This window comes from Cygnus olor, chromosome 1 (genome assembly GCF_009769625.2).
Source record: "Cygnus olor isolate bCygOlo1 chromosome 1, bCygOlo1.pri.v2, whole genome shotgun sequence".
Lineage (NCBI taxonomy): Eukaryota > Metazoa > Chordata > Aves > Anseriformes > Anatidae > Cygnus > Cygnus olor.
The window spans coordinates 183,670,395-183,695,700 of NC_049169.1; the positions used below are offsets into that span (position 1 = coordinate 183,670,395).

The window sequence follows — 25,306 nt, forward strand, 5'->3', positions numbered from 1 at the left end:
ACATGGACTGCAAAGCGCTGCTTTTGCTTTTATACACATACCCTTGGCGACTCTCCCACTAGCAACAATAGTGCTCAGACTCATACTGATGTCACTGTTGAGTTATTTAATTTGACCGAACGAGATTAATGTGTTTATTTAAAACCTCGGTCAAAATGGAAAAGAAAAGCTCGGGACAATACTTCTACGTGAACACGTATGTTTTCCTCTCTGATGATTGCAGCGTTGCCTTAACGTTATCGGGGCAGCTGTTGACACACGCTAACGCCCGGGAGACCCCCGCAGATAAGAAGCGCCGGCCCTTTTCCCCTGCAGCAGAGCCTTCTGCACCAGCGCTGGTACCTCGGGCATTCATCCCAGCCTCTCCTCGCTTCCTCTTGCTGCTCTCAGGGCTGACCCGCAGCCATCCCAGCCCTGTTTTTATTTTCTCGTGTGAGGATGGGGTTTGGCAAAGGCAGCCACCGGCAGGCTCTCCGCAGGCTCCGGTGGGCAGCAAGGGACGAGCACCTGGGAGGAGCTGGGGCTCTGCAGGCTGAGCCTGATCTCACAAAAGCTGGGGCCTGCCGGCCCCAAAGTTCATCCGCAGTATGTTTTACAAACAGCTCGAGGGTTTTTTCCTGGGATAAATCATTCTGAGCTCATTTCTTTCTCACTTGTTCCCTCTAAGTGTCTGGAATAAACTTCGGCTCTGATTCAGTGGCAATAGCAACGATCCAGTTAAACGCTCCAGGTCGTAGGATTTTTACAAATACAGAGGGAGAAAGAAGTCGAGGATCTGAAGTTTCTCTTTGCTGGGACAAGTTCGAGCAGTTCTGTGGGGTTGCTTATTGATTATTGACTGGTGCAAGTGAGGTGCTTGTTGCCGTACTCTGGCAAGAGCCTCTCTCAGTGTCTAATGACAATCAGACATATACACAGAATAAAAATAAGGAAATTGCATAACCCTGACCCTAATTCTGTGGTAGGCGCATGAAGCAAGGTGGGTCTGCTCTCCCTTCCAGTTCTGTAGTTGTTCTGTCCGTATTTGCATGCTACCTCCTGTCCCCTGGTGCTTGGGGTGTGAACCTCCTGGTGGAGCAGCAGCCACTTCTCGGGTTTGTGACATGCCAGGGCGGCACCTTCGTGCTCTCTGTCCTTTGGGGTCAAGTGCTTCCATCTCCCCTGCTCTGTGGAAGTCCACAGAAGTTGGGAATTTGAGCCCCTGCCCTCACCACTGCTGCTCTCATGGAATGAGAGAATGTCCCCAGTTGGAAGGGACCCACAAGGGCCATGGAGTCCAACTCCTGGCTCCACACAGGACCACCCCAAAATTAAACCACGTGTCTGAGAGCGTTCTCCACGTGCTCCTTGAACTCCAGAGCGTGCTGCAGGGTTGTGTGGTGCTGAGGGTGTCAGACCCTGCTCAGGAACCAGGCTTTGGGACTGGCCTCCTGACCAGTGTCCCCAAGCGCCCTTTGAACTCTTTTAACAGCTGTGAATTTAAGAACACCGCAGAATAACGCGGTTTGGGAAGCCCTGCTGCTGCCACCACCAGGCAGCATCTCTCTGTCTCCTCGGTGGCTGCATGGGGGTGAGAAGGACCTGCTCTTCCCACGGAGCTGCTGCTCTGGATGCATCCACTTAGCAGCTGCCTCCATCTCCCGTTTCAAGTGCTTTGTGCAGTCCTTCGGACTTGGTATGCACAGGGGGTCCGTGAACTATATTTAAAGCAGTAAATAGCTTGACATACAAGGACGTTTTTCCTCAGAGTTCCAGTCAGTGGAAATATGTCATTTTCAGCTAAAATTAGACTGGCTCCAGCTACATTAAGAAAAGGAGAAAAAAAAAAAGTAAAATAAAAACAACGAAAAGCCCTCAAGAACTAAACTCTTTCTGTTGGACTTTGTCAGAGTAGCAGCTCCTAGCAGAAACAACCCAGGATCCATCCAGTACAGTCTGTGTCCAAAAGCCTGTGATTTTCATCCAAAAAACTTTGAATTATTGGAGACAGCCAAACAGACTGGCTGGGCAAACAAGGTTTTCTCTTGCAAAGTGAGACAATGTAAATAAGCTTAGAGAATAGTGATAGATCTTTCAAAGGCACTAAATGAAATCTGGGAGTAGTTGAATTTTAAAAGAATTTCACAGTTAATATTGTACAGCTCTTGACAAGCAGGGTGAGATTGGAGGGGCAGAGAAGGAGTTGAATACAGAAAAATATTCTACTCGTTGCTCCCATACAATCTGATATTACCGATTTAATTCTGTAGAAGATGCATGAGCTGAACCTACAGCTACCAGCATAGAAAAAAAAAAGCTACATTTTCTTTCACAATAAATACACCCCCAATCTGCAACAATTTGCCTATTGCATTAAACTCTAACTACAAATGAAAGTGACTGGACACTTTCTGAGGCACAGCTCTAAAATGAGTGTGGAGGATAGTGGGGAGGAGAGACTTGGACCCAAAATAAGCAAAACCAAACAAAAGCAGAACAAACAAACAAAAAAGCAGAAAATGAAAATTAAATGCAGATTTTGAATCATTTCTCTTTCAAAATATTCTGTTGAAGGAACAATGAAAGGAGTGTGTGAAGCTTAACTCTGTGTTGTGTTGTTATTCCAGGCTTCATCAGCAGTTTCTTGATGTTTGGAAAGTTCTGAGACCCACCCTGTCGGACTACTTGTAACCAGCACCTGAGACTACAAAATCCTCTCTTGGAAGGAAGCGTCCATCACAATATTGTAAAAACTCTGCAGGCCTTGCAAGGCAGGAGAGTGATTCGTGCTTCCGTTGACACTGGTGTGTGATCTCTGCTTCTTATGCACTCCAGCACCCCTATCAGTTCCTTGTTCTCCTTCACCAGCCCCGCAGTGAAAAGGCTGCTGGGCTGGAAACAAGGAGATGAAGAGGAAAAGTGGGCAGAAAAAGCTGTTGATTCCTTGGTGAAGAAATTAAAGAAGAAAAAGGGTGCCATGGAAGAACTGGAAAGGGCTCTAAGCTGCCCGGGTCAGCCCAGTAAATGTGTCACGATCCCACGTTCCTTGGATGGGCGGCTGCAGGTGTCTCACCGCAAGGGGCTGCCCCATGTCATATACTGCAGAGTGTGGCGCTGGCCTGATTTACAGTCTCACCATGAATTGAAACCACTGGAATGTTGCGAGTTCCCATTTGGCTCCAAACAGAAAGAAGTGTGCATTAACCCCTACCATTACCGGCGAGTGGAAACCCCAGGTAATTATATCACCTCCAAATGATTCACATCTCTCCATTAGCTCTTGTACTGGCAGATCTGTACCCGGTGCATCCTAACGAGTCCTCCTTTGAGATCTGAAGAGGCAGACTCTGTTTGATGGTGAAGGACCCTGGCTCTTTCCCGGCCCAGGGGCATCGCAGTCATGGCCACCTGCGGTGAGGAGCTCCTGGCAGGGGTCTGCGTGTCCTTGGACCCCCGAAGGATCTTGTCCAGGGTGCTGAAAGGGAGGTTCCTTTTGTGGACATGGGTGCTGGCCATCCTCTAATCCTCTCCCAATAGACCGGGGTCACTGCTGTGCCCATGGGCATGAAGGCTAGGCACCAGCCTGGTCTTACTACCTTGTCTGAAAACCAAAAATTGTCTCATTGATCCACAGGAAAAATGTATAGCTCTCTCTGTATAGATTAGAGTTGCAGTGAGATGGCTTGTTTTGCCATGGATGTGAAACCAGCTCAGTTGACTCCTCTTAAAATGCCTGATGGTATGCCTTCAGTGGGATTTAATGACCTCAGTGGGTAGTTTATGTGGAATAAATCCCCCAAGTTCTCATAAAACTTTGATTTTTTTTTCCACTGATGATCCCGTTTAGACTAGACTTGGTCAGCGTTGAAAACTTCTGACCTCACTGAAGGGTCATTTAGTTGGGCTTTGTGTCAATGAGACAGCTGTTACAAAATTGTAGTGTTCACTGCTGGCTTCTGCAGGGATCTTAGAAAGCAGGGCTGGTAGAGATCTCGAGCAGTCAACCTTTTCCCCTCTCCCCCTACTCCCAAGACAAAGCTAATTGCCAGGTACATTCCTGACAGATGTTTTTCTAATTAGCTCTGAAAATCCCATGCGATAGAGGCTCCACAACCTCCCCAGGCAGAAGAATCTATTGCTTTGCTCTCCTTGCAATTCAAAATGATTTCTAATGTCTAACCTAGCTCTCCCTTGCTGCCAAAAAATCGCAGTAATTCAATTTACTAATGGATACGGTTGGTAAGTGTATACTTATTATTCCGTGATTACTCTTTGTCTGGCATGAACTTTACTCTGAGGTGACATTAGGATCAGATAAGTGAACTGTGGGATGTTTCTTTTCACACAGATGAAATAAGGGAGAGACATTTGTTAACATTTGTTAAACAGGGGCTGTTCCCCTTCCTGATAGTCCACCCACTGCAGCAGAGCTGTCATTTTGAAGTTGTATCTGAGCTGCTGTAAACATTGTCACGACTAAAATTTTACAGCTGCAGGGAGTGGTGCACGTTGTCAACAGTTTTCAGTGGAAAGAGCTGATCTTCTGCCTTGCTAACGTAAACTCTTCAAGAAACTAAGAAAAGATGCTCATAAAATATCCCATGTTGTGTATCTTTCTCCTTGAAAGCTGCAGTCTCTAGTGCCTTCTCATTTCTTCTGGTGTAACTCCAGCGTAGCTAATGGAGTCTCCTCAGCGCCGTGGCTGACAGCTCTGCACGGGAATGTTTTAAACCCCCGTCTTCTGATCTGGTCAGTGCTCACCGACAAGAAACAGTGCTGGGATGACCCAGCAGCTGCTAAAGGGCTTCCAAGGCTGAAACTCAGAAGGTTTCAGCTGTGAATATGTCCCTACCATTTAGCCGGTGGAACAGACTGGCTGTGTCTGTACTAGTAAATGGAACATGGCCGGGCTGCAGGCCTGAGTATTGCTGAAATGCCAGCATGCTCCCCGGCACAGCCTGACCCACACGAGACACTTTTGGGCACCTTTGATGTGACCACCTTGCTTTGGAGGGGAAAGAGAAACAGCTTACAGCACTGCCAGTGGCAGTAACGCAGCTCCAGGCCACTCAGAAAGCAGTGCTGCAAATGGGGGGATGAGGGAAGAGAAGAAATGAGCTTGGTGGGGAAGTCGAAGCAGTGAGATTACCACCAAAAAAGGCTGGGAGCAATCGATCTGTTTAAACAACAGTCCTATTTTTTCCTACAGGAAATCTACATGTAGGCTGTTGGTGATCTTAGGCTTATGTGGGATTCTCTGAACCTCATCCCAGTGAGTTAAGGGATCTACCCATGAAACTATTCAGCAGCACATTTATTTACAATCCAGTAGCCAACATTATTTCCATACCAGTGTCTGTCCTTTTGGTGCTCACTTTGATCACTGTAGTCTGCCTTGCAGAGTCAGCCCCTCTGTGGCCAGGTCCGTTACCTTTTATCCAGAATGAGTGAGTCGTGTCCAAGATGGGAGGGCCTCGTCCCTTTTCTAATGCCCTGACAGATCCCTACACCCCTATTACCAGAGCATGTGTCCTCAGGCTGCCCAGCCACGTCACGGTCTGTGCTGACCAGTGCTGCACAGGCTGTGTGACTTTCGTTGCTGCTGCAGGTGTTCTCAAGTGGATGTCCTCCTTGCAGGTCTGCTGACCACAGGTGCCGTCTAGAAAAGAAACAAAAAAGATTTCCTCTATTTGTGCAACAGCACAGTGCAGGTAGGGGTTAGGCCACCTAGCCTAAAGGAGATAGACGTGATGGTTAGACTCTGATTCCCCCTTGAAGAGCTTGTCAGAAGTCTGAATGTTTCATTTTCAGTAGAAGCTGCAGTTCTGGAAAAACATAAAGCCATCTAAACACTCACCTTATTTTTATATGAGATCATTCATGTGCATTGTGGCAGTAGACAGCCGGAGCCTACGTGAACTTACACCAACGGATTGCTTTCATCAGCCCCCTGTAGGTCTGCAGTCTGGTATCTTCCCAGTTAGAAGACCACCTGATGATCTTACTATTGGCCATGTGTCTGACATTTGTGAATGGTCCTGGGCATAGCAAACAGGTGGAACAAGTGGGTCTCACCAGAGGATGGGCCTCGGAAGGTAGTGGACTCTGCAGAGATGGGCTGATGTGTCAGAAAAAGCGCAGATGTGGTACCTGGAATTAAATAGTGAGGCAGACAGTTTGCGAGCACCTGAGGTCACAGGCTCAATAACCACAGTCACAGCCAGGTTTCTAGCAAGAATTGTTGCAGCTGAGGAGAACAGGAGAGAACCTAGAGCAGGAAAGGCAGTGGTGGCAGGACTTGGGACATGTCTCTGTTTGCCTTCAGTTGAACAAAGGTTGTCAAAAGATTCTCTTTGCCCAGAGAAGCTGTGGATGCCCCATCCCTGGAGGTGTTCAAGGCCAGGCTGGATGGGGCTTTGGGCAACCTGGTCTGGTGGGAGGTGCCCCTGCCCATGGCAGGGGGTTGGAACGGGGTGGTCTTTAATGTCAACTCCAACCCAAACCATTCTAAGGTGATTTTGTGGTCTTTGAACACTTAGGGATGCACAGAAGGAAGGATCCTGGCTCATAATAGCAGGTAGAAGAAAAAGACCCCGCTGAGTGGCAAAATGCAGGTAACTTAGGAGGACAGGCTGGCCCTGGTGCACTCAGTCACTCAGTCTCATGCCTCTGGTCACAGTTCCTTCAGAATGGTTGAGCCCTGGAGAGCGACCTCTGTTCCCAAAAGAACAAGGAGGACAAGGCCCTCAGGGGATTTTTTTTTTTAAGCCACAAACAAACAAAAAAATCTCTGAATTCCTCACCACCACAGAGGCTTCAGCCCTCTAGGCAGCCACAGAGCAGTCAGTGGAAAGATTGAGTGAGGTCGCAAAAACTGTACAGCGGAGCAGAAATGAAGAGTGCCCTGGTCAGAGCTGGGAATGAGTTCAAGGCCTGAAAATTCCTCTTGCTGACTCACTCAGGGCGAGTCAATGGCTTTCCCTGGCAAGTGCTGTTCACACATCTCGATTCTCAGCCCTCATTTAGAAAAGCAGCTGCTCCGAGTTCTCACAGGGCTGGGGAAAGCTGCTTCCCCAGCAGCGGTACCCACGTGGAGGTGCCAGCACTGCTCAGCACCTCTGCTGGGTGCGAAGGCATCACCGGAGTTCCCTGTTTGCCAGGGCTGCTGGTCCAAGCTGGCCAGGCAGCAGGGAACCTGGCAGGCATCGCACCAGTGTCGTGGAGCAGCAAGGGGAAACTCCAGAAGCAGCAGCTCACAGCCCGGAGCTGCTCACAGCAGCAAGGGATGGCAGGGATTTAGCTGACCAAAGGCACACCTGCAGCGGTGGCGCTGCCCTTGTCCCTGTATAGAGCAGAGGAACTGAGTGCTAAAGGAGTTTATTTCTCTCTGCTGGCCGTAAACACGTTCATGGGGGACTGGGTAACACATCTCAGATGTGAACTCCTATTTGAATCCCACCTGGGAAGTCTGAGGAAATCCAAAAAGCTACAGAAGAGGTGAAGAAACAGAAATAGGACTTTAGAGGGTGGCAACAAAATATTCGTCCCACAGGTAGGCATGCCAGAGGCTGAAGGGAGGAAAGCAGGCTCCAGAAAACCATCCCTGTGCTGGCCAGAAGCTAATTAGAAAAATTTTGGTGCCAGAGAAGGGGCTACACATAGTCTCTGAACAGGAATCCCAGCGCCTGTGTTGCCAGGCAGGTAAGAAGTTAACTTCTATAGTGAACCTCTGTCATTGCTCCAGTTTTGTATATGTTTTTAGTGCTTCACTTCACAGGTGACAGGCAAATTCTCAAATGGCACATGCCCGTGGCTGGGCAGGAGCGTGGCTTAACCCTGGCCCAGCATCAGCGTGGTGCCCTGAGCAGGGATCTGAGCTGCTGCTGGGACCAGGCACGGCTCCTCCTGCCGAAACAGCCCCAGCTCTCCCAGCAAGCAGTGGGTGCTCATCTCCCAGGGAGGGTGTTCCTGCAGCCTCTTCTCATGCACATCTTTTGCATTATCTCTGTTTGCTTTATAGCAATTATTCCGCTCTTTCATTACACCGGATAAACGAGAGTTCGCTGTAATTAAAGGTGCTAGCTAACCTACCTAAAAAGAATCGGCCTTACCTAGACGGAGCTCTTGGGCCCAAACAATATGTTTAAACATGTTCAAACAATATATTTGTGTCAGCATTTATAACCAAGGGTGCCCGTTGCTGTTTGTTTCCATAAGCTGGTAAGGATGGACTGAAAGATTACGTGATGCTGGGTTTTAGGCCAGAGGAACTCGACACCAGGTCAATCAATAGAAGCCTGCAGGATTGTTCCTGTTGTTGGGACAAATCATCCTTGTCACAATAACCCAAATTGCCTCCTTATCTTCTTTTCTTGCTTTTAGGTCTTGGGGATTCATTCCCCCTACCTGTGTTTAAGGCCTTAACAAAGGCAATTAGGTGCTGAATGAGCGAGTGACTAAAAGAGAAGTCTCGTGGTACATGAAGTGCACGTTATAGGTTATAGGTGCTATTACCCCCTCCTGCAAGGACTACAGAAGGACCCAGTTAAAGCCCAAAGCTGAACTCCCATGTGCAGAAATATTTAGCAAGCTTCTTTGTGTTCCAGCCTCAGGGCTACATCTTGTAGGTAGGTCACCTAGTAGGGTTTGCAAAAGTGTTTTGGCTCCAGTTCTGCTCTTGCTCCTGATCTCCTGGTTGGCTTTCACAATGCAGCAATAATGTTACGGCACAAACAGTGTAAGATCGAAGTGAAGAGACTTAGTGAGGAGAGATGGTTTCTTCTATTAGACCGATTTTTACACAGATGAATTTGGCTTTCAGTTTTCTGACCTGCATTTTTCACGTCCCAATTATCAATCATTGACATTTGTCTCCTCCTGCTAGATCTTTTCTAACGATATTGCAAGAGGTAGATTAATATTACTGCAATATTTCAATTGCCATTTACATTTCATTTTAAAGATCCCACTGTCTGGCTGGCAGCATTTTCAAGTACCTGAAAACCTTTTAAAATCTAGTCTCCAGATTCTGGTCTGTGCTTTTTTTTTTTTTTTTTTTTTGCCTATCTGGTGGTAAAATAATGCTGTGTATTGCAGAGCACTATTAATCGATATTAAACTTGGCTCTGATTTTGGCAAAATCTGATTATAATATTTAGCAACCCCCTGATACTGTCATCCCTTCAGGAAGGAAAATAATTTTGAGAGGGAGAAATGTGCATGTTGCATTTCTGTAAGAGGGTTGTGTGCACATGCTGTACATGTGAAATTTATGGTACCTTGCTTAAGTCAGGAATGAGTCCATATTTTTCACATGGAAATGTGGAAACTGGCTACAGATCTGGAATAAAAAGTCCAAAATAATGTTTTGATTCTTGTTTTTGGACAGGTTCGTTGCTGTTCAATGACTTGTATATAGACAGCAATATTTGGGTAGCATGGAATATGGCTCTTTTTGACTTAAAAAGAGAGTTACTCTCAAGAGTGCAGTTTAAATTGATTTTTTTCTGTTCTTGTTTTTATTTTCAGTCCTACCTCCTGTACTCGTTCCAAGACACAGCGAGTTTAACCCTCACCTCAGCCTCCTTGCCAAGTTTCGTAATACTTCTCTGCACAGCGAGCCTCTGATGCCACACAATGCCACCTACCCCGATTCTTTCCAGCATCCTCCGTGCACCCCTTTTCCATCGTCACCCAGCCACATGTTCTCCCAGTCACCCAGCAGCATCAGCTACCCCAACTCACCAGGAAGCTCTTCTGGACCAGGAAGTCCCTATCAGCTCACAGGTAAGAATGAGCTCTCAGACATCCCAACAGAGGCTGTTGAGGCTTTTGCCAGGGCCTGGGATCAGGAGCCAGTTCTTTGTGCTCCCTCCAGACTGTAGCTACAGATTGAAATGTTGGACAGGATGGATTTGGAGTGGGATTTCTTGGGACTGTCTCTTAGTATTGTCTCCCTCCTTCTGATGGAGGCTCAAGGAACTAAGAGCTGTAGTCATTCCACTCCTAGAAGTGCCTGAATGAACTTTCATGTTTACTGTAAGGGAAAAGTTCAAGAGAGGAGCAGGTGTGCCAGGCCATCCTTCTGTCCAGAGCTGCCCATCCAAGCTTCAATCCATGGAAGAGAGCATTTGCAACACCTGAGGCAGGCACCTTTAATGGAGGAGGTCAGGATAGGGACCTTTAGAAACTCCAACAAGAGAGACAGAATAAAATGGGGAAATCGATACACAGCAATTATTTTTAATATATGATGATCCCACTGACTGCAAACTTCAGGAAGTTAAGGTGTTTAATAATCTGGTCCAACACTTGATGAAGCTACCAGGCAAATACCCATGACTTTGAAACGTGTTTCATTAGCTCCACAGTTCCAAATTCAGCAGGGTTAAGTCACTCAGGTTGTTTGTGTTGTGAACTCCTTACTTGGTACTGCTCTAATCACCAAAAATCTAACAATTCTTTTACTGTTAAATATACAAAGAAGGTGTCACACAACACAGCTGAAAGCTAACTTTAATATCAAAGCATGGTTGAAATTCACTTTTGCACTTTGTCGTAACTCTGAAATAGTTTCAGCGATCTCAGCTTTTTCACAAGGATGAATTCAGGTCAGAACCTTGTAGAGTAGTGTTTTAAAGCATCAACTACAAAGCATTTAAATTCATGTCCTTAATGATATGTCTGTTTTTATTTTAAGTGCAAGAAAGATGTTTATTTTCACAAGGTATTTGTAGTATTTTAACTTCCTTTTAAGCCGGACACTTTCAACATTTTTCCCTTCCCGGTACACTCAATGGATTTCTGTTCATTTCTTCTCTAGATCTGTAGTTTAGATTAACTCATACTTAGCAACATCCAAACACTTTAGCGAGTAGTAGGACTTGTTTGACTTCTCCCATCTTTTTCTTTCACCTCTCTGTAACCGAGCTGGATTTAATGGAGCTGGTTCTGACAGGTAAATCAGGACCATTGCAAAGTACATAATGACTCTGACTCGTGTGATTTAACTGAACTTGGGACCTAGCAAAGCTACTTAAAAATGTAAGTAGCTCAACCTGAGCTTCAGTATGTCACAGCACAGTGAATGCTGATAAACATAATTTGCCTGAGTAACGATCAGGGATGAGCTATGTAAGGCAAACTAGGACTAGATCAAGAACCTTGAGTGGGATGGATGACACCAAATATAGATGTCAACAATGCAAATTTCTGCATCTGATGCAATTGTTTATATGCTCTTTGTAGTCAACAGAGAAAAATAGGCACTCCTAGAACAAGATTAATTTCATCTTAGGGTGCATGTCTAACATAGCTGAGATGCACCATGTCTGGAAGTACCCATTTTTCTTTAGTGAGTAAAGTTCATAGTGACTATCTTAGGCATAGACATCAAAATATGTGGATAACCACATTATTTCTTTCTGTAACTTGTATTATCTTCCACAGTTTCTTGATTTTGTTTTATTGTCCTAGCTTGCTGCATTTTCTGTGGGAGGGTTATGCCCTCTGTATGTTAGGAATATCATATTGTGGATGAGATTCCTAAATCATGAACGCTGCTTGAATAGAATTAATAACATTCCCATGCAATATGTATTAAGAAGTTTCAATGGTTATCCTATGAGACAGTCCACATTCATCCACGCTGGGTGAAGTTGCTGTGTTTCGAGGGCCAGCCACTAGACGCCATACACAAGAGGAAATTTCAGCCTGGAACTGGGTTAAACCCTGGACTTCTCTTAAAGATACCCTTAGCCCTGCAGGCTCATGTATCACTGTAACGTGCGCATAGGCCCATTGAGTTTCTGTTCACTTCATACTTACAGAGTTTATGTAGTGAACATTGGTGTTTTATGATATGAAAAATAAGTCACTTTTTGTTTGGCTTCCTAAAGCCTCCTGCCTTTCTTGAGAATCCACACTACAGAGAGCCGCCTTCCATTTTCCAGCTTACTGTGCCATAAAGGAAACAAAGCAGGGTCTGGGCAGGTTGTGAGTTGGTACTTTTCCTCCACATTTTTTCTTCATTTCCATTGCGCTTTGATGGGAGACTGAACAAATCAGAAGAGGGCTGTACTTCCCTTCTGGGACAGAGGTGAAAAGGACAAATCTGGAGGGAGTTTTGCCAACTCTCACTTTAGAAGGCTTTCCATAGGCCTTCTTTATAGTCTGTGAAGAAAGCGAGCTTTCTCCCAGAGGAGCAATTACAGTTAGCTTCTGCTCTTAAATCATCCTCTGCAAGGATTTTACATTTAGGAGAGAAGTCTGGAACTGAAGGATCAAACTGCTTTACTTTCTTAGTGTAACAACTTGCGTTACCAGAGGACTTGGCAGGACAGTGCTCTGGGCCTGAGGCACTGTTGTGACTGTGCCTCCTTCTTTCAAGTGTACCAAGTCCAACACAACTGCCCTCCCTCACCATTCTTCCTGAATATGTTTTGGTCTTAATTTGGATACTGAGATCAGGTTCAGATCAGGGCTTTGTTTTGAACCCTTTCTAGCTAAACAGTGCTGAAGAAGTGGTAAGTATCCACCAGGAAATGCTGGGGAGAATTGACCAAGGTATTGATTTCGCTGTCTTTTCTTTCTTTTCTTTCTTTCCTTCTTTCTAACAGTGGAAACTCCGCCCCCACCTTACCATGCAAGAGAAACTCCAGGAAACTTAAATGGGCGGTCAATGGATGCAATATCTGAAAGCCAACTAGTGCTGTCTTTGCCCAATGGAGGTAAATCTGCCGATGGAGAAACTGAAAGTAAATAACTATTTGTACTATTCTTCAAAGAGAAATTGTTAAGCAAAAAAAATATTATTTGAACTAGAAGGTTCAATGATCTGTAATATTAGGTTTCAGACAGTTTTGAGGGTAAGGCTATGTACTAGACATGTCCATTAGCTAGCAGAATAGGATGATCTAAGAATTCAGTGACTTATGTGCAGAGTTATGGAGTTTAGACCTTGCTTGCGTCCATGGATTACTACAATCAGAAAGTTGTTAATGAAGGCAAACACTGTTATCTACAGTGTAAAGACAACGATATCAAATCAAGGATGGAGAGGCAATACAACACAAAAGAGCGCTATCAGTATCTAAACTTTCTTTATCACCTTTAGTTCTGGTTTTCATGTACTTTAGTCTTACATTTGGGAGCTTTCTTACTACCATCTTTGTGTTAATGTTACGTTACTGACTGGCTAGAATGGAAAAGGAGATATTCTAGTGAAGTACAAAGAGATTTTTACAGAAGGCCAAACTCTATGTCCTCATATAAAAAATTCTGTAGTGGGGAAGTGCATGGCTGGTTAGAGTAGAAGGGACTGGGATATTCCTCCCCCCTCTCAAAGCAACTTAATGACCTCTCCAGTATGGTCTCTGCTACCTCCAGACTAGTAAGGCAGGTGATGCTGCTCCTCCACCCTTTAAAGGCCACTGGTGCAGAGCAGCATGGGGGAGTTGAGTTCCTTTGCTGTGTTTTCCTCTGGCTTCCTCCTGCTGCAAAAGAAAAATCACCATTGTCCTTGTAGTCCAGTATATTGTAGTCCTAAACAAATGTCCTTTACAGCATATGGACTGAACTCTGTGCACACACAAGCACATTAAACAAGTAATGCCAGGCTTCTGAAACATGAAGTAATACGTGTGTATCAGAGAACCAGAGGAGAAGCAAGTTGAGGATGGTAGTGTTAATAACAGATGAGTACACAGAACGGCTGGATAATTACTAGTTATCAGACACCAATATTTTAAAGTAAATTGTCAAGATTTTAATCTCCTTACCGTAATTTGCCATCTCTGATCACTGCCATAGTGAATCTTAGTTGGAATTTTATTAGAGGTTGAGCACAAAGGTGCTCTGGGGGCAAGAGGTCTCACATGCCTGTGGGAGGCAGGCAGGATAAAGTTTCCCACTAATTCCTGCAGGACGAATGAGGCTCAGAGATTGTGTTACGGTATTGAGTCTTCGTCTCTGAGTTAGAAAACCTGGGCAGGGTTTAGATCCGAAAGAAATGACCTTGATGACATTTCCACTTACAGTCCCACATGGAAGCAGAAAGCCTCAAAGCACGCAAAAAATTTGGGGGGGAGTGATTCATTACTTCTGAACTTCAGCGTTTGGTACTAGACTGAAGGTTTGGCTCAGTTTTGACTTGCTTTGAGCCCATCTGTCATCCCTAGCTGCTGCTGGTGTGCAGAACAGATGTATCCCTTACTATTTTCAGTGTAGAGATTGGGTCCCAGTTCAGCAAGGAATGTCAGCATGTGCTTAATTTAATGCATTAGAGTTGTCACTTTTAAGAACAAGTGGGACTTCTCAGAGGCTTAGGGTTAAGCTGGTATACCAGCCCTTTGCACATTTGGAGCTTCAATCATAAAATTAAGAAGAAACAGAAGCTGCTGTTGAGATAAAGCCTGATATAAGTGACGGTTTAGAGGAAGAGCTGGGAGGATGAAAGGGGGGGGGAAGGGAAAAGAAACAGAGAATGATTGCTTAAAAAAATATTACTGAGAGCTGAGCGGCTGATTAATTTTGTTTCCTACAGATTTTCGGCCTGTTTGCTATGAGGAACCCCAACACTGGTGCTCAGTTGCATACTATGAACTCAACAACAGGGTAGGGGAGACTTTCCAGGCTTCCTCTCGAAGTATCCTTATAGATGGATTTACAGATCCCTCAAATAACAAAAACAGGTTCTGCCTGGGACTGCTCTCAAACGTAAACCGCAATTCTACTATAGAAAACACCAGGAGACACATAGGAAAAGGTAAGAGGAAATCCCTTCTCCTTGGGAGTATTCAGAGCTTGAAAGAGCTATACATTTCATTAACAAATCTGGCTGTGTTTGTCTTAAAACCAAAGCTGAGATTACTTCTGAAATAGAAGAAAAGCAGCTGATTCTTTTGTGACTGGATAACAATCAGCAGAGTAGCTCCTTACAAAAGCTATTTACTTGGCCAGCAAAGAGAAAAATGTTGTTTATAGTTGTATGTTCTAATTTAGCAGTATGTATTTTCATTTTATTTATTAGAGCTTCTGGCAACTGGGAATATTGCCATTGAAATGCCACTAAAAGGATAATTGTTGGTGCCTCAGGGCTGGTTCTCCTACCACCAAATAACAAAGGGAGATGAAACACTTAGCAGTTGAGCTATTTAGCTGAAGAACTCTACAAGAGTTGCCTTTGTAGCTTTTTCCCCGTAGCAACTTAAGAAAATCAGTCCAACCTGATTCCTTTCCTCATCAACTTCTCACTAGAAAAGCCAAGTTGTGGATTCTGCCTCCAGCAGTTCTTGTGTGCTCCTCTTCTGGTGTGTGCACATCTTGTGCACACCGGCTCATAAGCTACTGGTGGCATGTAGGATGAGACCTCACCTGGATACACATGGATCCACACACTCCACCCCAGCTCGCTAGGGCTGTGTAGGGCCTGATATTCTCCCAGAATTTATTGTTGTTTGCGGCGGTGAGTCAGAAGCCCTGTGTTGGCCACTTCTCTGTGCAGATGAAGCTTTGCCTGTTCTGGTATATCCAGTCTAGACTCATTATCTTGCCAGCCCAGCCTCTCACCAGTAGCTGCCTGGGAATGGATTCCCTACTGGGCTAATTAACTCTAATTGTTCCACTCCTATTATCTTGTCAACCTCACCTCATTTCCCAGGCCTGGAGCAGTATTTTAATTGGCTCTTGATAGTCTAGTGTTGAATGACTGTGTACGAGGAAGGTCTGAGACAAATGTGACATAGTTTTAACAGACACCAGTGAACCTGAAGGCTGGTGCAGGAGACATTGTGCTTAGCTCTTGCACTTTGCTCCAGAAGGAAAAGAAGGACCTGTGCTGGAAATGTGCTGTGTGAAGCTAGTGTGATGTGTCTAGGACAAGTGTCACATAGTAGTTTGTTGTGATGTGAGCAGTGGAAATGAGTTGCACGTCTAGTTCTAACTTACTCAGAAAACAAGGCAAAGCTTCTCTATCAGCATAAGCTGTCAAAGGGGTGTAGATCAAAGCTGAGCCCGGCCCTAAAAGAAGAACGACAAAAGATCCCGGTCAAAGCTGTCATTTGAGGATGTTACATCCTGTGAATTTCTGCCCCAAAAGAGGAAGAGATAGAACAGGAAGAATATGAGGTAAATGCTAATGGTCCTCATCCTTTCAAATGTGAAGATGTGTCTTCATTGATTAAAAGTCCTTTTAAGTCTTACGCTAGGAATCTGCCCAAGGGAAGGGAGCAGGCTGCCCAGAGAGAAGCTTAGTATATCTGAGATCCTTAATTTTAATGCTCTTCCCTGTTTATGCAAATCCTAAAAAAAAACATGTTCAAGTGGAACAGAAGTGGCACCAGTACAGGCCTGCAGAAGAGCACAGAGCAGCTCCAAAAGCCTGGAGTTCAAAGGCATGCTGGACAGATGAAAGCTACTGAAATGGATACAATTGTCACATGTTAACAGGGGAGAAAAAAGAGTGAGTAAACAAGATTAGCTCAGTAGGATAAGGATATGCGATTGAATTGTCATCTAGTGTATCAGCGTGAAACGGTTTCCTGGAAATACCACATCAAAGCTAAAAACAATCCAGAACACAATGCAACATCTACTAGCAATTGGACCTGTTTCAGCAATCAGACTTCAAGGACAAAAAGGGGACTTCTGATCAGAGTGGCAAAAAGATGTGGATGCTTGGAGACTGCCGAACCTCCTCTTTCTGCAGAGAGCAATGAAATCCTGCTAAAACATATGGACCCTTGATTTGGCCTTCTACAAATACGCATTCAGCTGGATGCCTTCCTTCAGGGTGCTTGTCTCTAGTGAATGAATATCAGAAGAATGGAAATGCACACTGACATTTCAGTGCTGCTGTATTTAATGCTTTTTAAAAGTCCACAAGGAAAAAGAAAATTATAGCCTCTGCTTTCAGAAGTTACTTTTGTGTTTTTGTTATTGCAGTTTGCAGTTTGGGTGATGCCTTTGAAAACATTATTTTTTTCTTTTTTCTTTTTTCTTTTTTGGAAGTTGGGTACTCAATATATTCTGAAAATCCAGCCTTTAAAGCTTTGCACCTAGAAGTGCAATCACCCTAAATCAAGAGTCACACCTGAAGATTTGAGATGTGGCGAACGTTTATGTCCTTGTTCTTCTCTCCTTACCCTTTGCTCTCGCTGTTTATTTCAGGAAGTTACATGGACTCCATCAGGGTCAGCTAGAACCTTTGTGTTTTTAGTATCTAATGACCTTCGCTTTCATCCCCCGTCCACAGGAAGGAAAGGAGCCACAGGTCACATAATAGCAGCCGCAGAGTGCACCTCCCCGTAATACCTGGTGCAGTTGGACTGGAGCTGGTGACTGGCCTAATGGAGTTGTAGTCTCGCCTGTGTTCTCAGTGCAATAGGAGCTTGTGCTGCGAGCCACACCTCCCTGTCACTCACATCTAATTTGAGATCTCGTGGGTGCATAGAAGTAAAAGTCAAGTGATGGCTTGAAGACAGACTAGGGTTCCTGTCTGAGTCACTCTGGAAGTCTATGGGAGAGCATATTTTTCCCAGATCCCTTTCCCACTCAACCTGCTTTTCCCCAAGCCTTTCCCACTTCTCTTCAGAGGCTGTTTTTGTTTTCAGGGTGTGCTGCTGCCCCTTGCTGTCATGACCACAGAATCAGGAACAGAGGCTGGGAACATGTAACCAGTCTTTTTGTATGAAAGACAACAGGAATGAAGAAAATTATGTCTGAATTATTAAAAAGCATAGTTATCACTAGCTTTGCAGACAGTCCACTGAGGCTCTGAATGTGTACATTTATATGTTAGAGTTTGAATGCCATACCTGGGAGTAGGGAGGATTTTATTATTTTTAGTGGTGGTTTTTATGAGAAGAAAGGACTCTGTTCTTCTGCCACTCTAGGACATGGGAGGCATTCATCTTGTTTTCACAGGATGACTCGGTCCCCTTCAGGGTGTGGTTTCATGCTCACATTTAAGCAGCCTGGGTCCCCATGGCTGTGCGGGCACTGAAGAAGATCTCACTGCAAATAAATCTTTGTTGTTTCCTTTTGTTTGTTTTTAAGTTAGTTTTCATTGGGTTCAGTTCCCTGACCTGGGTGGCTGCTCAGTCCCCAAGCTTTGCTGCCAGCATGAAAGCAGGTGTGGGAAGAAGCAACAGGAACAGAGGGAGAGCGAGCCTTTTCAGCACCAGCCCAGACTTCCATCAGTCTGAGCTGGCTGTGAACCTACTTTCTGTGGTGGATGGAGTGAATCAACAGGTTGTGGTTCCTCTTATCATCTATCAGCTAAGGAAGGCATCTACACAATTAGCTTACACCGGATCTCTAACTTTAAGGTTGTCAAATCGGGCTAAGAAAAGTTCTCCCCTTGTTTGATGTCTATTTTCATGCAAGCAGACATCCAAGGGGGGGGACCGGAGTCCTTGAATGGATAGAAGTGCTTCCATCTTCATTTCCCCAAGGCATGGTAAAAGTTTGGGAGTTCGTGTTGGTAAGGCACTCAGGCACTGAGAAATCCACCAGGAAATCAGTCCGTTTCTTGCTAAAGGTTGCTTTGAACAGGAAAGATCTAGTGAGTAAGTCAGGGACATGCAAATGTAAATATGTGGTTCTGATGTGGTGGATAAAATTCAGAAAAGGTGTTTTTAAGTGCACACCATGCTGTGTTTGAGCTGCATGAGATAGGATCCGGTAGTAGTACATAGCGTGCAACGAAGTGGGTCTTGGTCAGCGTGCCTGTGCTCAGACCAAATAGATTTGGATGTGTAATGCGTAACAGACTTGTCAGTTCTCTGACAGATCTGATCCATGCTTTGTATATGGCTGACATATGTTTGACATTTTGTGTGTGTATACATATGTGCGTGTGTGTATCATAAAGGTCCGTGCTGTTGGGTTAAAGAAGTAAGCCAATATTAACTGAGAAACAAAGCAAAATATACTAAGATTTTTTTTTCCTATACCAGTACCTTGAAATAACATTTTTGACAATTTCCTCTTAGTGCTGATGGGTCCATTGCACAGATACATGGATATACACAAAGTTTACTGTCTTTTAAAAGCCATGGTGTAGGCACTGAGTGCCTGGAATGATACTGGGCTTGTATGTCCACACCAGTGAAATAGTTAAAAAAATCACAGAAACAAACTAAATTACTGATATAACGTATTGTGAACAATGGAGGAATAATACCTGTCTTGTTTTCTTTTTCGAGGTGTTCATCTTTACTATGTCGGCGGGGAAGTTTATGCTGAATGTGTCAGTGACAGCAGTATTTTTGTGCAGAGCCGCAATTGTAACTATCAGCATGGCTTCCACCCAGCCACTGTCTGCAAGATCCCCAGCGGCTGCAGCCTTAAGATCTTCAACAACCAACTCTTCGCCCAGCTGCTTGCCCAATCAGTCAACCATGGCTTTGAAGTGGTATATGAGCTGACCAAGATGTGTACGATTCGAATGAGCTTTGTTAAAGTAAGGCTTTTTTGTTTTCTCTTGCCTTTCTGAAAAGGACAATCCCATCACTTGCTAGCTGTAGTGCAAAACTAGACCCTATCAAATCCTTCCCAAATAGGAATATGCACCCAAGCTGCAAATTGCATTCCAGACTGCCTGTTTTCTAATTTTGCCTTAAACTTGTCTTGTAGGTGGTTAAAATCAATACCTTGAAACTTCCTAGACTCCAAAAATAAAATTTCCATAGGCTCATGTGGAAAACAAGCAGAGACTGAACGGTGGTGTTCCCCCACCGATTGCATAAGGAGCTCAGCTTAGATGGACTCAGCAGCATGTAAATGTAGCACGTATCTTAGGCAGTTGTGATTTGTCCCATTGTTACTGCTTTGCAATGGAGCTTGGTAGAGCCACAGATCTGAAAAAAATGTCCTTATGTCTCCAGACCAATTTGCAGACTCATTGTTACTATAAAGTTGTATATATAGAACTGTATACATATGTATATGTATATATAACTGTATATATATATATATATATATAGTCAAGAAACACTAGCTCCTCCTTCATCTCCCACTGAGCTTGTTAGGAATTGTCATTGTTTGCCACCTCTCTGATCCCTGGCTACATGTTGTCTTAATTCCTGATCACCAGCCTCACTACCAGAAGGACTTGTTGCAAGCAGAATACAAAACCCAAAAGAACAACTGACCTCCCCCTGTTATTTAGAAGGGAGCCACCAAAGCCATTACTGTTTCCATAAGAGAAGACATTGGTGTCTTTGAAATCTGAATTTTGCAATCTGACTTCTCTGTGTGCAACATATCAGCCTCTGTGGGAGTTTCTTAAGTCTCTGAATGGTCCTCTAAATAGAATGAGATCTCTTGAGCCCTTTTAGCACTTAAGATTTACTTGGGTGCCTGTTGTGGCATCTAAACCCCAGAGAATGGTGAGTATTTCAAGACTGTTTACAGATGTGCTAGGCTAGGACTTCCCATAGTGGTGCTGGGAAGAGCTGGCAGCAATGTTCAGCCTGCAACCTAGGGAAGTTGCACCATTAGAAGCAAGTCGGTCCTGTTAGATACCATAAGAAGTGGCTTGAGTGTGTCCGTTCATCTTGCAGGTTTGGTTTTATACAAATGACTGAATCGAGCTGATTGAATTCACGTCTAAGATACTACAAAACTGCTTGAGGCTAAAGCCCAGTCCCCCTGTATTCTGCAAAGCAGATGAGTAGAGTCCCAGGGAGCTTTCTGGCCCTGACTCTTTCCAGCCATCGTTGGGGACCCATCAGCTTAACTCTCTAAGAGCATTAAGGTGCCCTGTAAGTTCTCCCAAGAGTCCAAGCCAAAATCTCTGTGCTTGTGACCACACTCTTGCTTTGTTCTTGGGAAGGAACTGACATCTTGTTCACACGCAAGCATTAGGGGAGAAAAAAAAAAAAAAAGGAAAGCAAGAAACCCAACAAACGACATTTTCTTTAATGGAAGACGTGAATGGGCATGTTGTTTGTAAAGGCAGTGTAGCCAGTTATGCAATATCTTCATTATCTCAGCAACTCAGGGGCAGTCTCTTTGATGTGTTATCTGCCTCCAAGCCCAGCATGGCAGCAGAAGTGGTGGCACTGATGCACTAAATAACACTGCTGTTGTATTATCACCTTGCTTTGTTGAAACAATAGCAGCCACTATAGTGCCTCAGGCACCAGAAGACCAGTGCAAGGAGTTATTTTGAACCTTTTCCCATGACCTTTGGAAAACGGCTATGCAAATGTCACCCAGACTCTTCCTGGCCTGTAAAAAAACCCTTTCCTGTACTCAGTTTTCTCAAATTATTTCTCTCCCAAGGTGTGAGCCCTGGTGTGTTTAGTTCAGGGACAGAAACACTCTTGGGCAATGGGTATGCAGTGGGCAGAGGAGCATATTGTATGTCAAACCCCAGGAAATGCCACACACCACGAGACCCTAGGTGCAGGGCAGTCCTGTGGCTTCTCCCCAGATTTGTGTCGAGGTGCTGCTGGGCAAGCTGAGCCGAAGGGCTCAGCCCTACACCACCAGTGCCTGAGCGGGCTGGGCAGGGACCAAGTCGTGAGAAACTTACCAGGACTGTATCACTCTCTGGAGGCAGGACATGGGACAGGGAAGTGAGGCTCCTGTCCTCTCTGCTACCCCTGGTGTGCTCATGGAGCAGCTGGGAGGAGCTCAGCCCTCAGGCACTTGTGAATGTATCATCAGCGAGAGCAGGTAACAATTTCCGTCCACACAGCCCTCCTGATAAACCTAGCAAAACCAGGTTGGCTGTTGTCCCTTCTCCACAGGTGAGACAGCTGAAGCACAAACCAGAGAGACGGAGACTTTCACCAAGCGAAGGACTGAAGCCAGTGCCCTCCCTCCCACATTCCTCCAGGTTTTGGGGCCAGGGGGCTGACCCAGCAAGGCTTGGTAATGTTTCCCAGTGCAAGGCAGCTCAGTGCAGTCCAGTGCAAGGCAGCTTAGTGCTTTGGGACGTGGCTGGACTCTGGCTTTTGCCCACGCAAGGTGGGAAGGGCTGGCAGGAGCAGCAGGCTTCCTCAGCTGATTGCCCCATGGTGAAAAGCTCACTTCTAGACTCCCCCTGTGGGTATCGTCATCCTCTTCCCATCCTCCGTGCAAAACAACAACACAGCTTTGCAGGTTGTTCTCATTTTATTCCCATCTTAGGGGAGCTCCACCTCTGGGTTCACGTCAGCCCTGGGGCTGAAGGAGGCTCCCTGCACCTGGGGAGCCTGTGTGATCTGCTGTGATCTGCTGTGATCTGGGGGAGCACAGGGAGCCCTGCCCCCGGGCATTTCACCCTCTGGCAGCTCCGGTCCCAGCCGGGGATGGCAGCACAGGCAGCAGGGCTGGGGAAGGGGACTGGAAGTGTTCGGGAGCTGCCAGCAGAGGGAGATGCCCGGCCACCTACACGGACTGCCAGACTCCTCACAATCAGGCAGGTTGCATTTGCAACCTGTAATTCCTATCCCTACAGATTTTCCGTCCTGTTCGTCGAGGGAGATGCATCAACTCCTCTGACACTTGCCCTTCTGGCCATGTTTTTTCCCTGCAGCTGAGGATTTAAGACTCTTAACAAAGTCAGAAGCCTGACAACACTCAAAGAGTGGCATTTTTTGCAAACATTTTCAGAACATTAATCTGAGTTGCCTATGAAAACAGGCACTTTCTAACCTGATAAATGTTCTGCAGGGCAGAAAAATGCTCCCTGATTAAAAGTACTCATTGGGCTTTGGTGGGTCCATGTCTTCATTTTCTGCTCTCTGCCCCTTTTCTCCATTAAGCACAAATGAATTTTATCCAGACCACTTATTATGGCATCTTGTTTTGGTGTTGGTCCTAGTTTTGCACGTGGGTGTCTAGAGAACTGGCTCCTAGCATCCTCAGTAGTTTGAGTTGTTCAGCACTCTACAGTTTAGGTACCTTTGGTAAACGTAGGTGTTAATGTACCTCCATGTCCCTTTCTTATGACAAAAATATCACCCCCCCCGACTAGCATAACTATAGGGTTCAGCTTCCCTGATCAGTGGCCCACAACTATAGAGCCTCATCCTGCAGTGGGACTGCATTTTGCAGATTGTCCTGTGGAGATCTGAGCTCTGTTTTGTAAGGGAGGCCAGCAGTTAGCTGTGAGACCTCGGGCTCTTCCTTGGATCGCTCAGGTTTGTGTGAAATTACTGTGCACAAGCGTCGTGTCTCCAGAGCTTTGGTATTGGGCTGAAGAGAGGAGAGCAGGAACTGCTGGGTCAGGTGCTGAGCGTTATGACATCTTTTCTGTAGTTCTGTGCTGATAAAAACATCTGGCTGGTCAAGTCCTGCGGCACTTTGTTGACGCCCTCACACTGTTCAGGGAATTTACACAGGTGGCTAAAATAGATCTATCTAGCCAAAACCCTGGCAGAGTGGCTGCCTTCTTACCAAGCAGACACTGTGCCCACTTGAGGTGGGGACTTCTGGTTCTTTTTGCTCCCTGCTAGCACCCCATGCCCACCTTCTGACAGGAGCTCCATGTCCCTTATCTCCCAGAAGGAGCTGGAGAAATTACTGCAGGATTTCCCACAGCAGACAGCCAGGAATTCCCGACATGTTCAAGGATAGAAAACCTATGGAAAATGCCTATACATGAGTTAAGTTTAAGGTAAAGGAGATAGGGCGAACCTTTCTGGAAGCTTCCAAAGGCTCAGACAAATACCTAAAACTTTGAGAGTCTCAGACTGGTGGGATGTATCTCTGTTGATAAATGAGGCAGTGCCCGGGATCATTACCAGTTCCTGCTAAAGTGTTGTGACAGGGCCTGGTCTGCGTTTTGTCTGTGCCAGACAGCAGCCTGGCAGACTTGCGTGGGCACGTCTCTGGAGTGCGAGCAGCAGGGGCCATTCCCTACAGGCTGTCTGCAGGCACCCGAGCTCAGAACCAGGCCAGTTCCTGCCAGTTGGTCTCAGCACCTGCAAGTGTCGCGAAGCACTTCTAATTCAATAGTATAAAGTTCCTGAGAACTGATGGTAATAACCTTAGAGAGGCAAAGTTTTCAGAGAAAATTATCCCTAGGACAAAGCATTATATCCTGGTGACTTGGGTGATGGGCTACCTGCAGTTGTCCTAGACCGACAGCATTGGATTTGTGATTTAATGTTGTATTTTTTTTAAAGTCTCACTTTTTGGCCCTTTGATGCTTTTGTAGGGCTGGGGAGCAGAGTATCACCGCCAAGATGTTACAAGCACGCCCTGCTGGATTGAGATCCACCTGCATGGACCATTGCAATGGCTGGATAAGGTGCTGACACAGATGGGCTCACCTCATAACCCCATCTCCTCAGTCTCTTAGGAATCATCTCTAGAAGTCCCTTAGGATGGATGCTATTGCAGGCAGTGGCTTATAGGATTTCCGATGAACAGAAGCTTCTATATGTAGATGTATGTAGATGTAAATATTCCTATACATAGTCTACTCTCCTATTTTTTTTTTCATGATATGTTTTGTGGTTTCTAGTTACTCTGATGCCAGTACAATAAGTTTAGAAATTCAGGTATAGCATATCTGTTCTCTAGTACAAAATAAGCCAAATTCCTGCAAAAGTGTCGAGCAGCTTCTGTGAGCATCTTCATTCCCCAGCCACGCCAGTAAACGGTGCGAATTCTCATCACTTCCACGTGGATTCAGAAACCTGGCTGTAGCTGTTCCTAGTAGGTGAAATTCACCCCTCTGCAGGCAACCAAAGTCAGATCTCGGCACCATTTATATCCATTGTACATCCTAATTTCAGGTCTAAAAGAGGACCTTAAGTGGTGCACAGGACTTATGCGTAGAGATGACTTTTTTCCAGTGATTGAAGGACTAAACAGCAATTCCAGTCTGTCTCCCTATGGCAAAGCGCGATGGGACAGCAGATCCTCTGAGGAGCTGAGACCCCTGTCTCCCCTAGGATTTGGCAGGAGGAGAGAGCCCTCGGGATGCCTTCAGCTCTGGAGCCTTATCAGAGCATTCTGGACACACCTGAGTAGTCTGATACTCTTAACACAGTAGTGTATGGTACTGCTGCACTGAAAAGCAACAAGCTCCTAAGAAAAAAAAAAGAGAATTTGAAATATATGCCTAGAAGTTTAAAATCTAATTAACTTCCAGTACTTTTTTTGCAAAGTACATACATACTTGCATATGTATCCGGCATGTAAACTGAATCCTATCCATTATACAGTATTGATGTAGTTTGTTTTAAAGTTAGGACTAACTGTAGTTAGACTACTGTGCTGATATCAAGGGTACGTCTAAAAGGGACTTGAACTGTGATTCAGAAAAAGGAAATGAAGTGTGCATTGAAGAACTGAGTAATTCATCTTGGGATGGTCTCTGCAT

The 25,306-nt window shown here is 45.3% G+C and overlaps 1 protein-coding gene across 3 annotated transcripts in view; it reads left to right on the forward strand.

Moving 5' to 3' along the window:
* The window catches only part of SMAD9 (SMAD family member 9), a 36,990-nt gene extending 11,850 nt beyond the window's left edge, over positions 1–25,140 (forward strand). Inside the window, exons 2-7 of one of the 3 annotated variants that reach the window (XM_040543524.1) lie at positions 2,607–3,215; positions 9,508–9,765; positions 12,597–12,734; positions 14,522–14,743; positions 19,185–19,441; positions 19,615–19,978. In XM_040543524.1, coding sequence (XP_040399458.1) covers positions 2,804–3,215; positions 9,508–9,765; positions 12,597–12,734; positions 14,522–14,743; positions 19,185–19,441; positions 19,615–19,659 — 1,332 coding nt within the window. In that variant the 5' untranslated portion in view covers positions 2,607–2,803 and the 3' untranslated portion in view covers positions 19,660–19,978. Of the gene's footprint in view, positions 1–2,606; positions 3,216–9,507; positions 9,766–12,596; positions 12,735–14,521; positions 14,744–19,184; positions 19,442–19,614; positions 19,979–24,133 lie in introns of those variants that run through there. The other 2 variants (XM_040543517.1, XM_040543511.1) reach the window with 2 other exon arrangements.
* Positions 25,141–25,306: the final 166 nt, after the last annotated feature.